Below are 14,395 nucleotides of genomic sequence, written 5' to 3'. Positions count from 1 at the left end.
AGATGTTCTTTGCTTTAATTGAGGTATGCTATTATGATTCAAAATTTAAAGATTTGGATGTGTGTGCTTGCTTTGGAAAATCTGGTGGCCATTTTGTTGTAGTCCAGGGGAAAAGACAGGGAGGAGTACCATTGAGTGCAGAATGTTGGTGGAGGGTTCAGGCTGGAGAATGGCTGCACAGAGACGAAGAGGTAATATTGCATTTTTATTCTTATACAGGGGAGACAAAGAAATGACATTACTACAGTACATATCTGTCACATTGTAGACTAATCCCAAATCAGTCATTATTGGGGTGTCAGTAAAATGTAAGGGTGGTGGGGGGGACCCATACTAACCAATAGGGCAGTTCCTTTTTTCTCTTTATCTGCTCTTAAATGATGATATCTTCCATGCGATTGGCCGGTGTGCCCTAAAAATACTCCAATAATCTGCCAGTGAAGGGTATATATAATGCAGTATATACAGGCTATGGCTGAATTTATGGAATTTGGAACATGATGCAACATCTTCGAATAGTGAGACCAGGGGAGGCGAAGACTAGGTGGTGCTTCGGCAGCAAAGAGAGGCGCAGGATCTGTAGGAGGAGTTCTGTCCTACTCTCTGCTGCCGAATGCTGAGACAGGGGTGGGGGTGCAAAGAGACAAGCATCTCTGATGATGTGCAGAGGAGTGTAGGATCTGTAGGAGGAGTTCTCTCCTACTCTCTGTTGCCGAATGCTGAGACGGGTGGGGGCGCATAGAGACAAGCATCTCTGATGCTGTGCAGAGGAGCACAGGATCTGAAGGAGGAGTTCTGTCCTACTCTCTGTTGCCGAATGCTGAGACAGGGGTGGGGGCGCGTAGAGACAAGCATCTCTGATGATGTGCAGAGGATCGTAGGATCTGGTGGAGGAGTTCTGTCCTACTCTCTGTTGCCGAATGCTGAGACGGGGGTGGGGGCGCATAGAGACAAGCATCTCTGATGATGTGCAGAGGAGCGCAGGATCTGTAGGAGGAGTTCTGTCCTACTCTCTGTTGCCGAATGCTGAGACGGGGGTGGGGGCGCGTAGAGACAAGCATCTCTAATGATGTGCAGAGGAGCACAGGATCTGTAGGAGGAGTTCTGTCCTACTCTCTGCTGCCGACTGCTTAGACAAGGTAGGGGCAGATACGAGGTGGGTGCCACAGTTGCAGGAAAGGTGTGATGGCCACATGGAATGGCCCAGCGGGCCGGATTTGGTATGTGGGCCTTTTGTTTGACCCATGCTGTAGGATCTCTGAGACAGAAAACAAAGCAAATCCCCCCAAAGGGATACGGCAGCAAAAAAGAAAATCAACTGATGGGTTTTAACCCTTCTTACTCTGTCCAAAACTATCCTGTTGGGGTTTTTGGACTCTTAACCAAAATTGCAAGTTATATTTCTTCCTTTCTAAACTCATCTATTGCAGGTAAATATATGTAGCAGCCAACCAGATGGACTTCTAGTCATGGACAAGGAAAGCTTTTAGAAGGACACAAGGATCTATACAAGGACGCCATGATGGAGGACCTCGAAGAGGACGACCTAAATATCATTAAAGTTGAAGCGATGAATGATGACGAAGAGATGGACAAAAAGTTATGTAGGGAGCAGGAATTTCCTCCAGAGATCAGCACAGGTGAGGAATAAACACTAAATCCAGAGAAGAGTCCCAGATTCTCCTTGTTCAGTCACTACAACAATCTCTTCTCCTCCCCCCTCCTCTGTCAGTAGACAGTAATGGGGAGACAGTATGTGCCCAGTGGGGGAGTCAGGAGCCATCAGCCTCTATTAGACTCCGGATCTCCTCCTCCCATCATGTCATTGTGTGTTACCAGCCAAGAGACATGACCAGTCTCCCCCCACACACACTCTCTGGGGTCTCTCATACAGTCCAGTACAGGGGGCTTCACTCTCTTCTTTATTCACAGACCCCGGAGACACCAGAGGGACTCCAGAAAATGTCACATTGGAGAAGGACAGAAGACCTTTGAAGATTAAAGAGGAGGAAATCCCTTTAGAGATCAGCACAGGTGAGTAATAAATACTTAATCCAGAAAAAGAGTCCCAGATTCTCCTTGTTCGGAGATTCTTTATTGACCATTTGGGCTCTGTATATTTGTCCTGCAACTGGTTGAAAAGGCTAATCCCAAAATCCCTTTAGACATGTCAGCCTTGGCCATTCAGACCCAAAGGAATGCCAGTGGTGCTTTCTTTGCCATAACTCCTATAATCAGATAATAATCAGCGTTGGAACTGCAGGCAGCCTTATCGGGAATTGGACCTGGCATGATTGACTTCAATTCTTAGAGCACAGCAGGGGGAAGATGAAAAACTGTTCTCCAAACTGTGGCCCTTTGCTTTCCTTTATCCAGCCCTTGGACCACTATTCCATCCACTGACACTAACAATGGGGCATAATTCCTGTAGCTGGCACCAACAATGCGGCATTATTTCTTCCAATGACACCATCAAAAGGGCACTATTCCTCCCACTGACACCAGCGATGGGGCACTGTTCCTTCCATTGATACCAACAATTGGGGCACAGTTCCTCTCACTAACACCAACAATGGGCCACTATTCCTCCCACTGACACCAACAATGGGCCACTCCCACTAACACCAGCAATGGGCCACTCCCCCCTCCCACTAACACCAACAATGGGCCAAAATTCTTCCCACTAACACCAGCAATGGGCCACTATTCCTTTCACTGACACCAGCGATGGGCCACTATTCCTCCCACTGAGACCAACGATGGGCCACTATTCCTCCCACTGAGACCGACGATGGGCCACTATTCCTCCCACTGAGACCGACGGTGGGCCACTATTCCTCCCCCTGAGACCAACGATGGGCCACTATTCCTCTCACTGACACCAACGATGGGCTACTATTCCTCCCAGTGACTCCAACGATAGGAAATTAGGTTGTGGGCAAGTTGGGTGGCTGTGTCCATGGGCTTTTGAGATTTTGTCTATAACATCAGTTTGAGATGATTCTGAGATCATTTAGAATTCATTGACACCAACAATGGGCCACTATTCCCCCCACTGACACCAACAATGGGCCACTCCCCCCACTGACACCAACAATGGGCCACTCCCCCCACTGACACCAACGATGGGCCACTCCCCCCACTGACACCAACGATGGTCTACTGACACCATTGATGGGCCACTTCCCCTCACTGACACCAACGATGGGCCACTTCCCCTCACTGACACCGAAGATGGGCCACTATTCCTCCCACTGACACCGACGATGGGCCACTATTCCTCCCACTGACACCGGAGGTGGGCCACTATTCCTCCCAGTGAACCCCAGGGATGGGATACTATTCCTCCCACTGACACCAAAAATGGGCCACTATTCCTCTCATTCACACCAGCGATGGGCCACTAATCCTTTCACTGACACCAGTGATGAGACACTTCCCCCCACTGACACCAACGATGGGCCACTATTCCTCCCACTGACACCAACGATGGGCCACTATTCCTCCCACTGACACCAACGATGGGCCACTATTCCTCCCACTGACACCAACGATGGGCCACTATTCCTCCCACTGACACCAACGATGGGCCACTAGTCCTTCCACTGACACCAACGATGGGCCACTATTCCTCCCACTGACACCAACGATGGGCCACTATTCCTCCCACTGACACCAACGATGGGCCACTATTCCTCCCACTGACACCAACGATGGGCCACTATTCCTCCCACTGACACCAACGATGGGCCACTATTCCTCCCACTGACACCAACGATGGGCCACTATTCCTCCCACTGAGATCAACGATGGGCCACTATTCTTCCCAGTGACACCAACAATGGGAAATTAGGTTGTGGGCAAGTTGAGTGGCTGTGTCCATGGGCTTTTGAGCTTTTGTCTATAACATCAGTTTGAGATGATTCTCAGATCATTCAGAATTCATTGACAGGAGCAGTAGACCTCCAGGAAAGCAAAATATAGGCTGGTTAAACTTCAGCTTTGAAAATACAGACATCTAGGAAATCCAATCTATATTTTTGTGTTTCCTACAGATGGATGCAATAACAAAAACCCACCGGAATGTCCTTGTCCTCCATCATCTGAGGCGTCCACACAGACAAGCTGTAGGATATCCCAGGTTTATCAGGTAGCAGGATTCTTAGGATCGTACTAAATATAAATTTGAATTGATATGATCTGTGCATGGATTTAGGGGATATGACGAAGCCGTTATCTGTTTAGTTGATATAATACGTGTATTCTTTATTTCAGGCTGCAGATTTGCTTAATTTTAAAATCTTTGTTAAAGAGGAAGAGGATGACAGTCCTCCAGAGATCAGCACTGGTGAGTACTAAGCACTAAATCCAGAAAGGAGTCCTAGATTCTCCATGTCCTCGGTCAGTAGACAGTATCAGCAAAACAGTATGTGCCCAGTGTCAGAATTCTGTCAACTGATTGTATAAATCAAACATTTTGACAAAAAGTTTATGGCAATAATTTGGCGCAATATGGCCCAAAGTGGATATCTTACTATCACACTTACTGTATATGGGTTATTTGGATATCCCATTCCAAACCCATGACCATCAACATGGAGTTTGCTCTCCTTTTGCATCTTTAGCAGCCTCCACTCATCTGAGAAAGCTTTCCCCAAGATCCAGGAGTGTGTCTGTGGGAATTTGTGCCCATTCTGCCTATGGAGAATTTGCAGGGTTAGGTACAGATGTTAGATAGGATGACCTGGCTCGCAACTTACGTTCCAGTTCATCCCAAAGGTGTTCAGCAAGGTTGAGGTCAAGGCTCTCTGCAGGGCACTTGAGTTTCTCTATAGCAAAGGTGGGAAGCCATGTATTTTTGAAGCTGCCTTTGTGCACAGGGGCACGGTCATGCTGGAACAACGAGGTTAGAAGTGTACAATTGTCTAAAATATCTTTGTATGCTGGAGCGTTAGCAGTACCTTCACCTGAAACTCATGAACTCAATAATCTGAAGGGGTGACTAAATATTTAGTTCATATAGGTTGGTGTGATCATCAGGTGTCCACAAATGTTTGGCCATAAAGTGTATTTCCCCTAAGGTCTTTGTTTAATAATACCAGTTCTCTTCACTTTTCTTATTTCCTCCAGATGGCCAATATGAAACCCATACCTTGACCTCAATGGACAATGAAGGAGAAGACGCTTCCAAATCCATAACATCTCGTAACGCCCGTAAAGGCGATGAATCGGCTTCATGTTCTAAGTGTGGGAAGTGTTACAGCCGGAGGTCAAGCCTCCTCAGACACATCCAGACTGTCCACCTGGGAGAGAAACCATATTCGTGTTCCGAATGTGGCAAGTGCTTTGACCAGAACTCCAATCTCATTAAGCACCAGAGAGTTCACACGGGGGAGAAGCCATTCTCCTGTTCGATCTGCGGGAAGCGATTTGGAGAAAAGTCAAATGTCGTCCTCCATAAAAGGACCCACACAGGAGAGAAGCCATATTCCTGCTTTGAGTGTGGCAAATGTTTTGCCCAGAAGGCTTCCTTGGACTCCCACCAAAGGACTCACACAGGCGAGAAGCCGTTTTCCTGTCTCGAATGCGGCAAACATTTCACCAACAAGAGAACGCTCATTAGCCACCGTAGGATTCACTCGGGTGAGAAGCCCTATGAATGTTCCATATGTGGGAAGTGCTTCACCGACAAGTCAGACATGGTGAAGCATAAGCGGATCCATACAGGTGACTATCCCTATATGTGCTCCGAATGCGGCAAAGGTTTCATCGCCAGGTCCGTCTTTATCATTCATGAAAAGATGCACTCTGGAGAGAAGCCCTATTCCTGCTCGGAGTGTGGGAAAGGTTTCACCAAGAAACAACATCTCATGGACCACATGAGACTTCATACGGGGGAGAAACCATTTTCCTGTCCGGACTGCGGCAAGTTCTTCAGGCAGAAGTCGGGGCTGGCCAAGCATCGGAGGAAAATGCACAGGATAGAAGTGCCCATTATCTGAGCCGTCAGTCGAAACAAGAGTCCTGTCTTCAGGTCCCCACTTAGTTTTTGTACAGAAATCAAGTCGGGTGTCCTGCCCAAATACAAACAGCTTGCTTTACCCCATAGATTCCCCAAGTGGGTCTAATCTTTCTTTTTTAAATGAATGATTATAGTAACATTGCAGGAATCCAATGGAGCAAATGTTGGCATTTTTCCCGGGCCTCCATATAGGACATTCACATCTCTCCTTTCTAAGGGGGATTTGGAGAAAGTCTCTAACCAAGTTCAACATGGTGGAAAATCTTGAAATTCTTGATGGTTCATGTTGACCCAATTCCACCTACACACCTCTGGCTTCCTTAGATTGGTTGAGTTGATAACGGCAGTTGAACCTCGTATAAAAGAAGGAGCTGGCATCTGATGTCACCATCTTTCATGATCCAATGTAAGGAACCTATCTATTCTGTAAGGTACGAACATGACCCCCGTTATACAGATGCTATGGAAATCCTTGTGCCTACGGACCTGAAAACATTTTAAACTTTTTTGATGATCCTCTTTAAACGTTCTGATGGACTCGTATTGAAGCACAATTTTTTGAGGTTTAAACACTACGTTTTTTTTCTAAATTCCAGCACCCCTGTGTACCAATAGGTCACAACAGCTAGCCTAGCGTTTGGTTCGCGATTGTAGTTTAGCCCTATGGAATTAAATATGTGAGTTTAGCTGGACTTAAATGTGTGAGTTTGACAGGCGGTGCCACCTGTCAACTTGACATATCCTACTGTGTTAAATTTGCCACAGCCACAACTCAGAGTATCTGGCTGTGGCATGTGAGCAGCCCCCTCCGGCTGTATGAAAGGCTTTAGGTGGGAGGTTTGGGGAATAAAACTGCATCTGAATCCCCTGTTTTTACTGCCCTCTGGCCATCTGTGTGAAAAAGGCCTTAAATGCGTTTCATTGTTAAAGCGAAGCCTCAATGCCATGACATGTGTACAACCCTGAGTGGCTACATGCCCTTCAGAGGTATGCAGGCGTGGGTCAGCCACCTGCTATTATCTGTCACCCGTGGAGTTTTTTTTTTTTTTCTTTCTGCTATGAGCCTGTTTTTTGGCAATACTGGGGATAGCAAAACAAAGTAATACATATGGGGGTAGATTTATAAATAAAATGTCAGATCTATTTGCTCTGCTAAACTGCACGTACATTTGTTCTATGTGAATTCCAGAGGATCGAATGTCACTAGGCTATTTTCTTTCCAGATCAAATGTTATTCATTCATAAGTGTGTCAGAAAAACTACCCCTAGATGGAGCAGACGTTATAGAACAGTGATGGCGAACCTTGGCACCCCAGATGTTTTGGAACTACATTTGCCATGATGCTCATGCACTCTGCAGTGTAGTTGAGCATCATGGGTTCCAAAAATGTGGGGGGCCAAGGTTCACCATCACTGTTATAGAACATCTAGTGGCCATAATGTGGTATTTTCCTGATTTACACTATTAAACAACAACATTCAGCCTGGATAGAAAATTGGCTAATAACATTTGATTTTCTGGAATTCAGACAGAGCACATTTACATGCAGTTTCACAAACGCAGCTCTGCATGTTTTAAAAAATACACCCCCTATCCATGACAAGCAAGGCTTTCTTCTGCTCAGACAGTTTAGCACAAAATGGTTTTATTTATGCACAATCCATAGACTGAACAGTAACAAAACTTAAACTAAAAACACTTTTCTTCTTTGATCAGTATTACTTAAAAAAAAAAAATATATATATATATATATATATATATATATATATAAAATGCCTTGAATAAGTATTCATACCCCTTGTGATTTTGTCATGATACAACCAGAAATGTAAATGTATTTTATGTGATAGACCAACACAAAGTGGCACATAATTGTGAAGTGGAAGGAAAATGATAAATGGTCAATACTTTGTAGAACCTCCTTTCACTGCAATTACAGCTGCAAGTCTTTTTGGGGATGTCTCTACCAATTTTGCACATCTAGAGAGTGACATTTTTCTTAATTCTTTGCAAAATAGCTCAATCTCTGTCAGATTGGATGGAGAGCGCCTGTGAACAACAATTTTCAAGTCTTGCCACAGATTCTCAATTGGATTTAGGTCTGGACTTTGACTGCTAACACATGAATATGCTTTGAGGTAAACCATTCCATTGTAGCTCTGGCTGTATTTTTAGGGTCGTTGTCCTGCTGGAAGGTGAACCTCCACCCCAGTCTCAAGTCTTGCACACTCTAACAGGTTTTCTTCTAAAATTGCCCTGTATTTGGATCTTCTCATCAACTCTGACCAGCTTCCCTGTCCCTGCTGAAGAAAAGCTTCCCCACAACATGATGCTGCCACCACCATGTTTCACGGTGGGGATGGTGTGTTCAGGGTGATGTGCAGTGTTAGTTTTCTGCCACACAGCGTTTTGCTTTTAGGCCAAAAAGTTCAATTTTGGTCTCATCTGACCAGAGCACCTTCTTCTGAATGTATGCTGTGTCTTCCACATGGCTTCTCGTGGGACTTCTTTTGGCTTTCTTTCAACAATGGCTTTCTTCTTCCATAAAAGGCAGATTTGTGAAGTGCACGACTAGTAGTTGTCCTGTGGACAGATTCTCCCACCTGAGCTGTGGATCTCTGCAGCTCCTCCAGAGTTACCATGGGCCTCTTGGCTGCTTCTCTGATTAAAGGGGTTGTAAAGTAAAAATTTTTATTTTTTTAAAATAACAAACATGTCATACTTACCTCCACTGTGCAGCTCGTTTTGCACAGAGTGGCCCCGAACCTGCTCTTCTGGGGTCCCTCGGCGGCTGTCTCTGCTTCCTCCCACAGGTTCTTCTCACGTTAATGCGAGCTCCCTCGCATTGGTGAGAAGCACTGCGGGCGCGCTCCCGTGATACAGCCGGCGGCTATAGCCGCTCGCTGTATCACAAGGCCCCGCCCCCCGGCGCGCTGCGTCATTGGATGTGATTGACAGCAGCGCGAGCCAATGGCTGCGCTGCTTTCAATCCATCCACTCCAGCCAATCAGCGGCCAGGCTGAGCGGCGAAGAGGACGGCGGGGGCGAGTGCGGGATTTTCGAGGGGTCAGGTAAGTAAAACGGGGGGACTGGGGGCGCCGGCAGTGTGAGATGTTTTTTCACCTTAATGCATAGAATGCATTAAGGTGAAAAAACATTTACCTTTACAACCCCTTTAATGCTCTCCTTGCCCGGCCTGTCAGTTTAGGTGGACGGCCATGTCTTGGTAGGTTTGCAGTTGTGCCATACTCTTTCCATTTTCGGGTTACGGATTGATCAGTGATCCGTGGGATGTTCAAAGCTTGGGATATTTTTTTATAACCTAACCCTGCTTTAAACTTCTCCACAACTATAGGCTCCATGCACACTGAAGCTCAAAAAAGCTTTTTCTGGATGCCAGATTGCTGGCAGAAAACGCTGGTTGAAAAACCTGCTTTTAACAGCGTTTTGTACTAGCGTTTATGAGCGTTAGCATTTATGGGCGTTTTTAATAAAAATACACAGAGGACACTCCTAAAATCCCACAGTGCATTCCAAACTCCTACAATGCATTGAAAAAATAGAACGCCGAACACTAATTAACGCGTGTTTATGAGCGTTTATTGGCGTTCGTCGTTTTTTTCTGGTGAAAAACGCAAATTTCTGGCATTCAGAAAAAAGCCCATAAACTCCACTGCTCATTAAAGCTAAAAAACGTCCATGTGTGTATGGACATATAGGCTAACACAGAGTGGAGTTTATGGGCTTTTAAAAAAAACGCCCAAACTCCAATAAACTGCAGTTCATGAGCTCCAGTGTGCATGGAGCCTTATCCCTGATCTGTCTGGTGTGTTCCTTGGCCTTCATAATGCTGTTTTTTCACAAATATTCTCTAACAAACCTCTGAGGCCTTCACAGAACAGCTGTATTTATACTGAGATTAAATTACACACAGGTGGATTCTATTTACTAATTAGGTGACTTCTGAAGGCAATTGGTTCCACTAGATTTTAGTTAGGGGTATCAGCGTAAAGGGGGCTGAATACAAATGCACGCAACACTTTTCACATATTTATTTGTAAACAAATTGAAAATCATTTACTTCCACTTCACAATTATGTGGCACTTTGTGTTGGTCCAACACATAAAATACATTTACGTTTTTGGTTGTAACATGACAAAATGTGTAAAATTTCAAGGGGTATGAATACTTTTTAAGGCATTGATATTGTAAATAAAAAGTAGTCATTGTATGCTGTAATTTATCCTGTTTGAAATGAAACTAAAACTATAAATCTGGTACAAAGCATTGCAAAGTTATTTACAAATGAAATAAAGGCTCTTTTTTAAATTTTGTATGTTTTTTTTTTTTTATGCAACAATAAAAAAAAAACTGTTAAAGCGGAACTTTACGCACCTTCAATCCAGCGATGCACCGTCTCGGAACTCCCTACTGGCTGCTGACATCTCCGGGTGGCCCGGCTTCCAGGTCTCGATCACCTGCTGCTGTCATTGGCTGTGCCGAGATGACATCAGTCCCGTGCCTGCGCTGGGGTTACGTTAGTTTCAGCATTGCTGAATTTTTGCAGTGAGGGTGGTTCATAGCCTGTAGACACAGGCACTCTTCTCTTCTCTTTGAGGAAGCCCTTGTTTTTCCTAAGCACCTCTAGCCTGCAACTTCAAGCTCTCATATCTCCGAAGAAAGCCTTGTGCTTTCTAAACACCCCAGCTTATTAGTACCCTTGTTCAGACGATCCCCTGCTCAGTAGTACCCCTAGCTCTGCTGACGCCAAATTGACTAGTAACCACCAGCTCTGCTGATCTTCTGCTTTGCTGATCCTCCTCTCTCTCCTTGGTCCCCACTCACCTCCCGCTATATTGCTTCCAAGCTGCGCACCACATGTGACATCTGCTAGTTTCTCCTGCTCGGTCCCCCAGCTTTGCTGATCCTCTGCTGCTCAGTCCTCTCTCCACCAGTCCCCGCTCACCTTCTGCTATAGCATTCCCATGTTGCACACCACATGTGCCATCTGCTAGTTGCTCCTCTCCAGTGCGGACCCCGCTCATCTTCCCGCTGCACACCAGATGTGAAGTCTGCACCAGACACTCCCAGATTATATACACATGAACCTGAAGTGACTGGAGACTGCCACTGCTGACCCCACCTTCTGCTTGTTGTCTGGCTAATCCGATAGCTTCAATACTTTCTGAGTCACTCTCAGCCCAGAAGATGTGCGCAATCTGGAGGTTCTTCCTTTACTTTGACTTTTGAGATCCATATGCTTGTCCTGAGTCACCATTTGTCCTGTCCAATAACAGCAAACGTACTCTCCAGTTAGGCAGTCTAAAACCAAAATGGCTCTTGGCCCTCATGTCTTGCGGTGTCAGTGCTTAACTTGTTTGAAAACGATCACTTGAAAGAGCATGAAGCACACCAAGAGAACTCCCCCCTGGGCCTCATAATAGACCCATTGAGTCCCGTAGACCAGCACTTGGACACCGAGCATACCATGTTTGATCTTGGGGTTGTGGACAAGTCCTTGATGGGATTGGCACTCTGGTGGTTAAGAAAAACAAGACTTCTTTTTGTTTTGAGGTTTCGTTTGGAGTCACCATACCTGGTCATTCTGAGGGAACGTATACTCCTGTGTGGAATCTTGGGAAATCAGAGAATGAGGACAGCTCTCTGGGGGATTTATGTTACTGAATCCATCTGTAGGAAACATACACACTGACTAAATACATTGTTTTTATGTCTTTATATCAGAGGATGTGTGTATTTAGGTGGATCCTCAATACTCTTCTCTCCTTTACAAGAAATGAAAGTCTCCTCTTACCCGGTGATGTGAGGGGCGGCCGGTTCTCCAACATGAAGTCCTTCTACAGATCCTTGTGTCCTTCTATATACTCCCAATCCTCCATGGAAGGGATATTTTTAACTGATGTGACCTGTATGTCAATGCTTGTAGACTGAGAATATGTTGGGTTACAATAAATAGAAAGAAAAAAAGACTAAAATTAACTTCTTTCATCTTCGCATAAGACCACCCTGAGTGGGTGACTAGTTTTGTTGTTTGGAAATAGAAGTTTATGGTGATAGGTTACTATAACATATATTTTCAATGAACTTTGTCCTCTTTAGAACAAGTAGCCATGATTGGGCTTACCAATGGAAGAGGTTTCATCTGAGGTCTATGACCACCTTAGAGGTTCCTTCACACAATGCATGGTTGGATAGATTGAAGTTCTCTTGTGTCCATTGGCTTTTTCATGTGCATATGCTTGAAGACTCCTCTAAGACCCTTACCTGTGCTTCCACTCCACTACCTTTCTCCATCATCATGTCAGTATGTGTCATTACTTCCATGGGGTTAAGGACCTTTCCATCTCTCCTAAGTTTTTGGGCTTGGCGACTGAGATAGGCCCCAGCACTGCAACTTGGGAGAGAGGAGAGGTCACATGCTTCCCTACCAAAAATACCAAGTTGTACCGGTGCTCAACCTCCCCCTTGCTGTGCTTGAGGGTCCGCTGCAATCCCAGTCCTAGTCCCCCCCCCCAGAAAAACCAGGGTAAATGATGTATATATATATATATATCTTTAGGGGACTGTGCCTCCCTTTCACTATTTATACTACCCCCTTCTCAATAGAGTATGCTTAATAATATTTATATTCACTAAATAATCACTGTGCCCCCATATTATCCAAAATATATACACAAAAAATTAATTTATAATTGCAAAAAATATAGCGTCCTTATTGTGCGATATTTTAATTCGATTGCTCCAACTGTGCCGTCTTAATCACCGATCATCTTCTAATCAAAAGTCCACTTGTGTCAACTAAAATAACCAAAACTGTGCCACCGTCACCAAGCAGAATGGCCACTCACCAGATGTCCCCAATCAGTAAGCCTTCGGTTCATTCAACGGATAACCAATCCACAACGCATTCCTCCCGTTAGAAATTCCTCAACGTCCATATATTCATACAAAATTAAATGGAACCAATATAGCGTAAAACCGTTTTAACTTTAATGGAAAAATCAATAAAAAAACGTATTGCACTCACATTTCAATGTGTCTATTGGCCGACACCAAGCCTTTCCAGCAATGAGAAAACAGTTCTAAAATCGGGCAAGCCACTGATGTTCCGCAGGTGGTGTTAGTCTCCCTCCACTGGGCCAACCTGTTCTTGGCTTGTATTCAAGGACCGTATGTCTCCCACAACTCCTACGCGTTTCGCATTTGAGCGTCATCAGGAACAGCAGCTTTGGCACTGGAGAGGATGGGATGGGATTGGCACTGGAGAGGGTACAGCGGATGATGGGATCGGCACTGGAGAGGGTGCAGCGGATGATGGGATCAGCACTGGAGAGGGTGCAGTGGATGATGGGATCAGCACTGGAGAGGGTGCAGCAGATGATGGGATCAGCACTGGAGAGGGTGCAGCAGATGATGGGATCAGCACTGGAGAGGGTGCAGTGGATGATGGGATCAGCACTGGAGAGGGTGCAGCGGATGATGGGATTAGCACTGGAGAGGGTGCAGTGGATGATGGGATCAGCACTGGAGAGGGTGCAGCGAATGATGGGATCGGCACCGGAGAGGGTACAGCGGATGATGGGATCAGCACTGGAGAGGGTACAGTGGATGATGGGATCAGCACCGGAGAGGGTACAGCGGATGATGGGATCGGCACTGGAGAGGGTGCAGCGGATGATGGGATCAGCACTGGAGAGGGTGAAGCAGATGATGGGATCAGCACTGGAGAGGGTGCAGCGGATGATGGGATCAGCACTGGAGAGGGTGCAGCGAATGATGGGATCAGCACTGAAGAGGGTACAGTGGATGATGGGATCAGCACTGGAGAGGGTGCACGGATGATGGGATCAGCACTGGAGAGGGTGCAGCAGATGATGGGAACAGCACTGGAGAGGGTGCAGCGGATGATGGGATCAGCACTGGAGAGGGTGCAGCAGATGATGGGAACAGCACTGGAGAGGGTGTAGGGGGTAGCGATTTCGGCACTGCAGAAATTTCACTCAACAATAAATGCCTTTCCATATCTAGTCTGCGTATAATATGATTTTCAAGAAGAAGAGGTTTGATGTCGACATACCATTGAACCATAAAAACATGTTTTTTTGCGTGGAGATCGATGTGTGTCTCAATCTTGACCCTGTTAGTTGGCATGAAGGTGGCCAAAAAGGACAATGAGATTGTGCTTAGAAAGATGTACAGTAAAACCTCTGATTGTGAGTAATGTGGTTTCCGAGAGTTTATGAGCTGTTTTTAAAAAAAATATATACTGACTCAATTGTAAGCGTTGTCTCGCAAGACAAATGCCCGGGGACAATGCTGGCCGGCCACCTCTCTGTCTGTGGCGGGCCCC

The 14,395-nt window shown here is 45.7% G+C and overlaps 1 protein-coding gene across 1 annotated transcript in view; it reads left to right on the top strand.

Moving 5' to 3' along the window:
• Nucleotides 1–10,356, top strand: part of LOC143957208 (uncharacterized) — a 165,529-nt gene extending 155,173 nt beyond the window's left edge. The window contains exons 15-19 of the mRNA XM_077467352.1: nt 1,445–1,640; nt 1,933–2,034; nt 4,056–4,150; nt 4,276–4,348; nt 5,131–10,356. Of these exons, the coding sequence (XP_077323478.1) occupies nt 1,445–1,640; nt 1,933–2,034; nt 4,056–4,150; nt 4,276–4,348; nt 5,131–6,002 (1,338 nt within the window). The 3' untranslated portion in view covers nt 6,003–10,356. The remainder of the gene's footprint in view (nt 1–1,444; nt 1,641–1,932; nt 2,035–4,055; nt 4,151–4,275; nt 4,349–5,130) is intronic.
• Nucleotides 10,357–14,395: the final 4,039 nt, after the last annotated feature.

Source organism: Lithobates pipiens, unplaced genomic scaffold, assembly GCF_037356315.1.
Source record: "Lithobates pipiens isolate NorthernLeopardFrog02 unplaced genomic scaffold, aLitPip1_a1.2 Scaffold_51, whole genome shotgun sequence".
Taxonomy (NCBI): Eukaryota; Metazoa; Chordata; class Amphibia; order Anura; family Ranidae; genus Lithobates; species Lithobates pipiens.
The sequence above is the reverse complement of the archived record's forward strand: the minus strand, read 5'-3'. Positions and strand labels throughout refer to the sequence as shown.